Source organism: Pipra filicauda, unplaced genomic scaffold, assembly GCF_003945595.2.
Source record: "Pipra filicauda isolate LSUMZ 115617 unplaced genomic scaffold, ASM394559v2 scaffold261_size1826302_pilon, whole genome shotgun sequence".
NCBI lineage: Eukaryota > Metazoa > Chordata > Aves > Passeriformes > Pipridae > Pipra > Pipra filicauda.
The window spans coordinates 930,489-942,554 of NW_024104378.1; the positions used below are offsets into that span (position 1 = coordinate 930,489).

The following is a 12,066-nucleotide window of genomic DNA, read 5'->3' on the forward strand; positions in this document are numbered from 1 at the left end:
GTGCTTTTCAGCTAAATGAGTCGTCTTGAAAACTGCCTTGAAAATGATGGTTAGGTATTTTTTTCTTCATTTTGGCGCTACTATCTTAGATTGTGAACACCATTTAAAAAAAGAAAGTATGGATTGCACCTGAAAGCTGTGATCTTTTTTAAAAATTGTGCCTAAGGCAGTTAGATCGTTGAAATTCTTACTAGTTCACAAGTCGCATTATGCTTAGACTTGATTCAGTTTTCAACATGTTTTCATGATGACTATAACCAAGTTTTATATTACTGTTATTGGGAATTTTCTATAATGTAAAGTTGTTTGTGACTCAGTGCGCAAAACCTTAGCTGGTGATACAAGGTTTAAAGCTTAACTTTTTAAATAATACCAGTCTGTGACAAAGTGTTAAAACACCCATAGCAAAATTCCAAAGTTAGTGGCAATCAGAAGGCAAAACGTTCTTGTCTAGTAGCTTTATTTAAAAATAATTCATTTTGCTAAGATTTTATGTTAACAAATGTACAGACCAGAGTTTAAAATGATTTATCTAATTGATTCCTTTTGTTACCTGGCTAGCAGGGAAAAGGGGTCGAGGCCGGTCCTGACCTGTTACAATGAAGACTGACTTGCTATGTGGGATTACACCAGAAGCTTGCAGTGGAGTAATGGTAAGGATATCAAGCAACCTTAAGTATCTCAGCTGTATAGGAGCATATTCTGTTGCAAAAGACCTTCCTGCGAAGATCATGGATTCAAATATGGGACATTTGAACTAATACTTGGACTTTGAAATGAATTTCTTTAACAGTTTTCTCTGCAGTGGAAGTTATTAAACTAAAGCTACTCTATTTCCCCGATGTGTTCAACAAAATCCTTAACATCTAGCATGGTATCTTAATAAAGAATAAAGTCGTTCTTGAAAAAATCTGCTTTAAGTAGATTTTTCCCCCAAGTTTTCTTAGTTAAGGATTCCAAAAGTGGTATTCAGAAATTCTTGCATTTAAATTTTTACTGCAGTGGTATGGATGAATACCATCATTGGTATCCTTAAGTTTTATTTCTGCTCATGAAGGTTAATCATGATTGTCTATATAGTAATCACTTATGAATTGTGTTCAGATACAGCAGTTTCAGGTGTAATCATCAGAGCTGGTTAGTCAGGCATTCCAGATAGTGGTTCTTTTCAGAACCTTTTTTAAAGGGTTGGTTAACTACCTCAGTAGCAGAGGATTGAACTATACCCTGTCTGTACTGTACATAGAAAATCTTTGTAGATAAAAGCAAGGCTTGTTTAATATGATATGAGGGTAAGATTATAATATACCAAATGTAACATTCTTAGTTGCCTTTAGTTCCAGAGGCTTTGTAAGACTTCCTCATGACCATCATAACAGGCCTTGCTTTTGTCGTATTTTGTGGCTGAAAAAGCAGCCTTGCTTCTTCAGATATTGTAGTTATTTGGATGTATAATAGTTTAGCAAGATGTTACTTTTGTAAGACATCAGATGTTCAAAAAAAGTGCATCAGCAACTTGTACTAAATACTGCAGTGTCCCTTTATAAAAGGTCAGACTAAAACTGACAACTGTACAGTGAAGCCTGACATTTGAAGTTTTTCATAAATCATAGAATAGTATATGGCTGTAGTTTAGCTTTTTAGGTAAAAGGTATGTTTTCATTAGTGCATTTCTTAATGCTGATCACTGTAAAAACATGTGGATCAGCCTTCCATTTCTTTTACGCAGATCATGATAACCTGTAGAGTAGAGTAGAGTACAATCATTTGTGCTATGTTTTTAATTTTCTAAAGCACCTTGATGACAGTGAGTGTTCAGTGGTGAAGCATCCTCTATTGAACCACCCTTAAAAAAAGACAAAATAAAAACAGAAGAACCTTGCCAAGTCCAGCTTCATATAGGTAAAATATAGATAAAATTATGACTTACTTTGGACTTGGCATAAAGAGTTCCCTTAACCCCCTGTTCAAAGGGATACTGCAGTTATACTACATACCCATAGGCACCACAATGAAAATTGAAGCTTATACCTAATTAAGGTTTTATACACACCAGTTCCCCCAGTAAATGCAAATTTTAACAAAATTAGATATGTCATATGTTGAAAATGCTCATGGCAAACAATCATTTTGCATTCCTGCAAATAAAATTGTTTTATACTGTAAGCTGGAGGCGAGTGTAACTTATTTTTGTAATAAAGTTTTTATTTTTTTTATGTGTCATTAATATAAATGTGTGTTAGTACAGAGATCTTCTGGTTAAAAACTTAGAATCGCACACATTTCAGTATGTTTACTTGTATTTACATAATTTTTAGAATAGTGGTTGCCAATAGCCTGTATGTTTCACATTAATTTTTTTTTTTGTTATCTTAATAAACCATTTTAGTATGTTGTATGTCAATTACTGGGATAGCTGGGACATAAAGTGTAATTTAAAATTGTCAAGTATTCATTGGAATATGTAAATGTGCCTTGCCAGTTTTGAACTTTAAAACAAAGTAAGTGAACGATGGTGAAATGAGTAGTCAGTGCGTAAAAGACTACCACAGTTTCATATACTGCCCTTGCTAAAGGAAAGTAACTTCTTCCTGAAATTTGAGCATAAAACTATACAGTTGCGTTAGCTTCTGAATTTTCAAATCTAGTGATAGAAATTAGACTTATGGAAAGTGGGTTTGCTAATTGTAGCCTTAAGTATAATTTTCAATTTCAATGTAATCCTTGGTGCTGGCATTCCCAGTGCCAAGGAGGTTAAATGCTCCCTTTAAAGAGGTTGCCATGCCTACTGGCACTTTTACTGTCATACGGTTTTATAAGGAACACTGTCAAGATGTGGAAACCAATTTTGAACTTGATATAAAATGAAAACACTGGGGGCTGTAGGAAAGGGAATGCCCTCAGATTTCTTAATCTTGAAATCTCTCCATTGCTGAAAAACTTTAAACACTTGTGGGATCACAAGTGCTAGTGAATAGTTTTTAGTCTGGAAATGTGTTGGGGGGAATGTTTATGAAATTATAACAGTAGATGGAAGTGCATAAAAACATTGCAACTAAGGTACTGCATGTGTTGAAATTGTGGATTATATCCTTAATTTCAGCTCTCATAAAAGTATGGGGGACTATTGTTTGAAAAAAAAAAAGAAAAGGCAAAATTGACAGGACACTCTTTTTAATGGAATGCAAGCAATGGTGAGAGAGCAAAATACCGAGATCTTGACAGTGTTCCCTCTAATTATGAACTCAAGCCATTATAACTTTTACAATTAAATATGATTTGCACTGTTCTGATATTGGTGCAGTTTTTTAGAAAAATTACCAGAAAACTAAATTGCATGTGGTGATTAATATTGTGAAAAAAAAAACTAAAATCAAAAAATGTTATTTTCAAAGCTTTAAATTTGTTTGTTTAAAGAAAAAAACATTAAGTGAAAATTCTGGTGAGAATGGGCAAGTGCATATATACAACATCAGTTTGGTTGCACTTGGGTGTTGGTAAACTTGAAATGTTCTACGGCAATAATGCATCTCTTAGGGGGTGCTTTGGTGACAAGTGAACATACGACACAGTTGAAGGCAGGTGTTGACTTAATGTATTATGCTGCCTCTGTTTATTCTCATAGGAGGCTTTTGTTACTGAAACACCTGCAAAGGTGCGTAAGTAGCATAGTTCCACATTGGTTTGTAATGTGTTCCTAAATTTGAAGTCTAGTTGAATTTAATAAGAAACCGGAAACTGCTGCTGCTTAACACTTCTGGTTTATAAACACTCCAATACACAGCTTTTTAAATTATACTCTTGTTTTAATACTCATTTTTGTTTGAAATGTTTCATATAGGACATGCAACTGTACTTCTTTTTCTTTCCAGTTTTTAAAGAGGAGATTTGTTACAACCCAGAACTTAAGTTTGTGCTTTTACTGTTGGAGGAAGGCTGTTATTACACATACTAAGATCAGTTTCTGATTATGTAAATACTCTCTTAAAATCTAAAATAAGGAATACTAATTCTGTTCTTGTTGGGGGTGAGGGGTATGACATAGTCTAAAATAAACTTAGCGTCCTCCGAAGGCAGGATTCCCAACTTCAGGATAGAAATATTATATATAGCTGCAACTTTTTTTTCCCCTTGTGCCTTTGATTATTCTTCAGAGGCTTAAATTTCCTGTTCAGCGTACCAGTTCTTCCGATGCTTCCATGCATCTGTGAAGGGGGACTTTTTTTTTTCGAGAAATACAACGTAAAGGCAACATGGACATAAACATATGTAACATTTTCTCAATAGAATGTGTTCAGATTGATACATTCCACAAAATTAAGACTGTTGTTCCCTAACTTGCATTAGTGAAAACTTAATGGAAAATGTTAATTATTTAAAATCGAGTAGCAAGTTTTGAAGTAGGCAGTGAGGCAGTAAACTTTACAACACAGTGTTTGGACAATTGAAATGGGTTAAGTGCAAGCTTTAGTTTGTGTTTATTCTCTGAAGCTTATGAATCCTAACTTTGGAACTGGCTATAATGGACTTAAAAATTCTGTCTTTACCAAATGTCTTTTTGAATTAACTCCAGCACCAGCGCATGATACCTCTTGGCTTGGGCTGGCTAGTTGCACTAGTTGGGCAGAGGAAACTCCAGATTGTACTTTACCATTTGCTCTGTCAGAAGAAAATGGGATGTGGCAACAGGAGAGGAGAAGGTTCCTTGATCCTTAATACAGGTAGTGGAGGGAGAAGGAATAAGTTATTGTCACTTTATAGCCATCTAGTGCAAACAAACATAATGCTTCCTAGAAGCTCTGATGTTAAAACTCTTTCTGGGAGACTGATTTTGACATAATCGACCGGTCACACTTGGCAAGTGGATAGTTACTTGTGTTATAAAATCCGTGGGACAAAAGAGTGACTTTGCTTTGGTGCCCCTTTACGTTGACCATTACAAAATATAGATTTGTTAAAAAATACCACTAGGACTAGCTTGTTAGTTTACTTGCAGTTTGGAGAGGGGTGATTGTCTCATATAATTATACCGTTTTCTTGCCATTATATAACTGGTTACTAGTTTTTTCCACTAAATATATATTTTTAAATGGCCAGCTCCTGAGTGGATACTGCACAGCTGAGCTCATCTGGAAACATTGGGTTATGTGATTATATAAAGCTATCTTCATGAAAGCTGCTTTACATGGTCAGACTTCAGGTACCTGGTAAAAGCTTTTTTTGAAAAAGTGGAAAAAAAAGCATCTGTGAAGCCTAGAAAACAGAGTCATAATATGTAGGTAATAGGTAATCAAATGCAGTTTGAATATTTAAAGTTTGAATCACAAAATATGTTTCGGTTCATGAAACTTAGTGTCTACTCCAAAGCCAACACTTAATATTCTAACAGTCATTTAGTTAAAACTTGGAGCGTCAAAAATCTATATTTATTAATGGTGACAGTTCACCGTGTCCGTTTGCACGGTCCGTGTGACAGTGTACTTGTTTTGGTCACTAATGTGTAGAAAAAACATTGAATCTTACCACTTACTTTCTTTGCACTAAGGAAGTTATGAAATGCATTCTTAGTTCAGCTACACAGTCAGTAGAATAGCTTATGCCATTTGACTGAACAGAAGATAATGGTAAGTAAAAGTAGACTTTCTAGCACTTAAATGACTTGCAGTACCTAAAATGCAACTTCAGTAGACTGTTTAATTGATTCCTTATCTACAGTGATTAACCGAGGTGGTGCGTTTTAACTCTTAATTTTAGTGTGTCCACTTCAATGCCAAGCGTAATCTGACACTGTTTAGTGTTAAATACTTCAAATCTAAAAATGTCTTAAATGCTTCACAGATAATTCGGGATCTGTCTTTAAACTGATGGGTTATTAATCATAGTAGACACAGTCAGTCATTGAAAGCCAGGAATGGAATGGTTTAGATCCTGAGTTCCTGGTTCCAAGTGTAGTGCTTTCCGTATTGTTCTGCTATCTAAAGTAACAGTTTTCAGATTTTTTTTTCTCTTTAGTGGGATGAAGAATGTACCTAATTCTGTCACTTGTGGTTATTTAAAAACCGTATGACTAAATGTAGTGATTTCAGGATTAAAAAGCTTCCTTCTTGAGAATTCAACAAAGGTAATTTTACAGATGTCCCATTAATAAATCAAGGCTTTTCTTAAAGAGCAATTTCAGCATCCTTGAGAATGAAGCTGTATTACTGAACACTGGTGAGAGCTAGCCTAATATAAATAATATGTTCATTATGCAGGTGTGTATCACAGTTGGAAGGTGATTTTAATATTTAATATTACAGCACTTGAGATGGCAGATAAAAATACTTAGTCCGTGCATCTGGCTATTAAAGGACGATTCCTGTTTCAGATTGTGGTCAAAGGCTTCCTTTGGCTATTGCAATGAAATGTTTTTTCTTTCAGTGCAGACAGTTCTGTCCATTTCCAGTCCACAATTTTCAGTAGAATTTGAGTTTTATATGTGTGCTTAAATTGGTAATTTTAGCAGAAGACAAACCTTCAGTGACAATCAGTGGTGTGTATTTTTCACGAAGTGACCACTGTGTACCTGCCTTAAACTAGTCTAGAGAAAGTGTCCTTTTATTCATGTTATCTACACTTTTACAGAAGTATGTTAGTTCACATTTGCTTTTGAATTAGGTGGGTGCTTAAAAACTACTTTGAAGAAAACTGACATATACTTTGTTAAAATCTGTCAGAATTGGCAGATTAAGAAATACGCTGCGGGTTTCATGCTAAGAGAAGACTAGGCTTGGATGTAAAGGGGTGGGAGGTCATAACTTTCTCTCATTGAAAGATCTGAGGTTACAACAAGCTGTAGGTGGCTTCAAGCATTAGTAGTGAGTACAATGGAAGCTGGGTTCATGCAGTTGAATAATCACTGCTGCCTTGCTCCGCTGTGTTTTCATAATGTTAACACAACCTCTCTGGAAAAAAAAAATCTCGTTATGGGATTAATTCCAGTGAGATTGATCTTCCTGTTACAAAGGGTCTGGAAGGTCTTAAATCCATTGGATTTAAAGTAACAGGTGTGGTGTTTGCCTCTTGGATTTCCATCAGTCTTACAATGGGAATGGTGTAATAAATGACACTTTTCATTTTTGTTTAATGCTACACTAACTTGAAGTTTGGTTCATTGATGTTCTGAGCCATTCAGGTGGTCATGTTTCTATCCCAGAAAATGATCTTAATATTTGCATGTCATGAACTAAGTCTCAGACCCAGCAGCTGTTCATTTGAAGTAGCTGGTCTTAGGTTAACTGTTGAAGTCAGTACAGGTTTCTGGTAGAAAGAACAGAGTTTTGTTTTCTTGATGGCAGTATCTAAACTTTCACAGTGTATTGGCTTAAGTGTAACATTTCTAAAGGGTACTGCTTTCATTGAGCAATAAGTGAGGAAGAATATACAGATGAATAGTGAAAAAGTATTGCTGACTAAGGTTTTTGGCAAGTGAAGCCTGCCAGTGTGTAATGCACTTTGAGGTGCATGAAGGTGTACTTGCCATGCAAGTACAGATGGCATTGAGGTATATCAGGTAGTGGTGACATCTCAGCAAGGTTGGCTCATAGTACCTTCAGGAATGGCCTGTGCCAAAGCAGAGCATGTGGTACCAAAGTACATGAAAATGCTTCTGTAGTTTTACTGTGGAGCATAGGTAGATGATGATCAATTATTGTAGTCTGATTTTTGTAGTCTCCGGAAGAACATGAGACAGTCTTGCATAATGTGTATTGCACGTTCCTACCTCCTTGGGACGCGACCCTTTTCTGCTTTAATACCTGAAGATTAAAACGTGTAAGATTGAAATTCTTTATGCAGTTAAAAGATACAATGCCACAGTAACTTAGCAATTCTGATTTTAAGTTCAGATGGCTGGGTGTAGTTAGAGCCCAGTAATCGAGGCATGTATTTTAGAATCACAGTGACTTTTTTGACTCTGTAAAGAAAGGCCCTGCTGTTAAACAGTCTAACTTAGAATCCCTGTAGCTAGCAAAAATGCATATACTGGGCAGGGGGAGAGGGTACCAAAACCAGTCCACAAGAACCAAAACAAACCCCCAACACCCTTGTCCCCTGACTCTGAAAGATGTTTTGGAAGAGGATCAAATATGCAGTACTTTCTAAGTGTATGCAAGTTAAATAGGTGATAGGTGTTGAATTCTTAGATATGGGACAGGTGAGATTAATGTGGTAATCTTGGAACTTCTGCCTCTCAGCCACATAGTAAAAATGATGTAGAGGGATGTCAGGTTTCACAAATTACTTAAAATTATGGTTAATTTTCAAATGAAAAAAGAACAGGCATGTCTTGACTTGTACATTTTGAAGGTCTAAAAGTGTCCCTTTGAAAAGGAAAAATTACAGGGTCTTCTGTAAATACCTCTGTTCTTTCTAAAGCTGTGATGACTAGGGAAGTTCCTCCTCAGAGGAATACAAAGGAGTTTGTCTTGTATTTTAACAGTTTGACCAAGGAGTGGTCACACCAAAAACACTCTCCACCTGGGAAAGCTCTTAACAAAGCATATTATTTGCTCCCTGATAAAATGTAAGGTAATGAAATAAATATATCATGAAACAAAATATATAGGGAAACAACCTGGAAAACCACAGTGTAGAACAACTTCATTTAGCTGTGTTACATCTTTGTAGGATCTTTCCTGCCTCTAATCCGTCTGTCCTTTTCCTGTGAAAGGTAGGTACACTCCAAGCCAGGCACCATGTAGCAGCCATAGCATGATGTGAGGGGAATGTCAGGTAATGGATCTTGGCCAGATTGAAACATCAGGTCAAAAGCAGACACGGGGTCCTTGGATTACGTGTCAAAAGGTAAGAATATCCTATCCTGGCTGTCATAATCATCAGGGCCACTTTATCTTGATATAAATTTCCGAAGAAAATTGTATCCCTATAAGGGAGGAGGTTTTAAACACAGTAAAGTACAAAAATCCCCCATGTTCCAAATATGGACCTTTTTTTCCCCCATCTCTTTTTAATGCTATAACATTTGCTACTCGTTGCTCTTAATAATCCCTTAAAAGGTGGATAAAAATAGGGTAGTTGAGCAAAACAACTTAAAAAGGCCAATGATGCCCCATTGATGCCCCATAATTGAGTGATGCTTGAGGGAATGCCGAGTTAGTAGCAAAGCTTGCATGCAAAGTCTTCATTTGAATGACTTGATGCAGGGCAGAAAATGAGAATAGGTGTTCCACTTGTAAAGCTGGTGTGAATCAGTGCCAACTCAGCAGCCCCTTCGCAGATTTCAAATTCAGGATGGGCCCAGAGAGCCCCCAGGTACACCAGCGTCTTGTACAGAGTTGTATTTGTTCTTGAAAGGCATGCAATACAAACCCAGCATCCTGAGAGAGAGAAGTGGCTGATCTTCTCTTGGGACTAGGCCAGGACTTTAATTCATTAAAGACCTGGTGGTGGAAGGAGCCCATGCAGCTGTATGATCGCTGAAGGTGATCATCTTTTGCTCAGAAACTAACCTGCTTAAAATTAACAGTACATGCTTGGAAACGGACATCTGGGACCCTGAGAGATGAAGACTTAAGACCCAATACGAAGGTTGCTGAACTTTGTCTGAAGATGTTCTGTTTACCTGAGTTCGGCTACATGTCTTAATGTAAGAAAATACACTTTGTTAATGAACAAAAGGAATTTTATTCTAAGGCTATCAAATGTAAAAGCCTGTATCAGATCAGAATTTAGGAGGAGGCTGAAGAAGGAACGTCGTAAGGTAGAATATACTCGGAAATTTTAGTTTACCAGCATGGTCTCTACCTCTTGAGTTAAAAGAGGATAAATCTTTGTATGTTGTTCATCGGTGCTCAAGATATACAGAAGCATTTGTTTTCATAGACAGATTTCAGTAGGGAAAAGTTGTCATTTTCACTGCAGGTGTGAGTATGGTGAGAACAGCATCTCTGAAACTCAGTGGGAAATGGGAAATTACCTGACAGTAAAAGTAATGCAAAACAAGCAGCTGATGGAGATAGGTGCATGTTCTAAGTTCTTTGTGAAACTCAGGTGAGCAGCTTTGAGTTAAAGCACCTTGGACTAAATGTACTAACTCTATGTCTCCTCACTTCCAAGACTGTTCCTCCAGATAATATGATTTCAGTTTTAGTCCTTTCTTTTTGCCCTTGGGTTTCAGGGAAAGAGAGTCATTACTGCATAGGTGGCTTGACTTCTACAGACCTAACAAACAACTGAAGAGGAAAACAGAGGGGAGCATAAAGCTGGGCAGTGGTCCAGGAAGGCACCAGATACATGGGCTTTTCAGAATTGAGACTGACTGATATTCCAAGTTTCTTGACCGTAATCTATCCCAGAAACACACTGGGTGTAGACAATACACCACACTATAGTGATAGCTTAGTACTTGGTCTGCAGTTTACCATATCCAAGCTGAATGGGGATCAGTGGAGAATTTTTTAGTCTTTTAGTCTAATTTTTTAGAATTTATTCAGAAAAATCATGAAAAAAAGCTCTCTCTCCATACTAGTGTTGCTCTGACACTTTTTACTTTCTCCTTGAGATTTAAAATTTTTTCAAGGCAAAACTGGTTCTAGCACACTGCCTGTTTCTTTTGTTTTTTATTTCTTCCCAAATGGATCTTGTTTGTCCCAGTGAAATTCTAACACATTCTTTGCTCCTCAGCACCTCTGTGGTTTGCCCCAGCATCATTCCTGTTGGGCATTCTAAACTGACCATCTGGAAACTGTCCACTTGAAGTGGGTTCTTTTACTTGAATTTCTTTATCAGAACGGTCTCCCTGTCTTTTTATTCCCCTGCAAGTCTTTATTTTGCCCGGTATCAGTCAGTTTCAGTCCTAAATGCAGCCTGGTAGGTATTTTCAGGTTTTCTAATTGACCTGTATTTCACGGGGGGGAGGAGGGGGGGGAAGGAATGATGAATTTTGAGTGGCATGTTACAACTGAAACTTCTTAGCCCCCTTCCCTTAAGCTTCAATTGCCTGCTGAATCTGTTTCTAAACAAACAACAAAATATTGAAGTCTGTGTCAGGTCTCTTGGCAATTCATTCCCTGCAGTGATCTTTTAAAAAGTATTTCGCACATATTTTCTTAAACCGTTTCTCTCTTCCACCTGCTGTTTAGCTCCTTACTGCTCTGGAGCAGATGAGCTCCCCCATTCGTCTAAAAGACAGCTTGTGTGGGATTTTATCCAGGAATCCAAAGCCCCCTGTTGCTGTATCAAGCAAATGCTTTTGGCCCCAGGTTATCACTTCCTCACCCAGTTTGCTTTAATCTTGTCATACTGAGGGTCAATGTGTGGTCCAGGAAGCAAATACCATTACCGACAACCATGGGCAGCACACATTCCATACAGCTGACAAGCACAGGTCTGAAACCAGTTACTGTTGATGGGTGTCCTTTAAGTTTTGAACTTGAAGAAGTCAAGTCCAAGTGCTTAACTTTCGGGCAATCTGACTGGCCAACTTCAGTTTCACTTCTTTGTTTAAGCTTAGCTATTTGCTGAATATTAAAAATGAATGTTCTCTAAAGTTTTCTGCTAAATAGCGTAAGTTGAAGGTTAATATAAAGCCTTCTATTTAAACTTCTGGAAAGGGCCCACAAAATGAACAGGGACTTGTGGGGAATAATTATAATGGAAAAATAATTCCTCGTTGGGTAAATATGAAGGATTAGCTATTGTAAGTTAGCCTTGACAACTGTATCCTTGAAAGAGATAAATATATAATGCCTTGAAAAGAGCAAAAGCAGACTTGCAGAGTAAATTAAATGCAATCAGCTGGTGAGAATCTGTCTATTACAGTTCACTGCCTGGTTTATTTAAAAATGGCATTTTTGAAGGTAAATAATAAAATAATCTCAGCCTTATAACTTATATTAGCCAACAACTGTAGGTTTATATTTTAAATTGTTGAAAATCTATACTAATATATTTTTGAATGGTAGAATATACAAGCTTCTGTTGCCATTAACCCTCCCTCCCCCTGTGAACCCCAAAACAGGAAAAACTGGCTCCATGCGATGACCTGTATGATCAGTGAAAGATCCA

The 12,066-nt window shown here is 36.9% G+C and overlaps 1 protein-coding gene across 3 annotated transcripts in view; it reads left to right on the plus strand.

The window, feature by feature from the left end:
* Positions 1 to 3,796, plus strand: part of LOC113982162 (synaptotagmin binding cytoplasmic RNA interacting protein) — a 26,359-nt gene extending 22,563 nt beyond the window's left edge. For 2 of the 3 annotated variants that reach the window (XM_027710163.2, XM_027710165.2), the window contains exon 12: positions 562 to 3,796. In XM_027710163.2, the coding sequence (XP_027565964.1) occupies positions 562 to 590 (29 nt within the window). In that variant the 3' untranslated portion in view covers positions 591 to 3,796. The remainder of the gene's footprint in view (positions 1 to 561) is intronic. The other variant, XM_027710166.2, reaches the window with a different exon arrangement.
* The last annotated feature ends 8,270 nt before the right edge of the window (positions 3,797 to 12,066 follow it).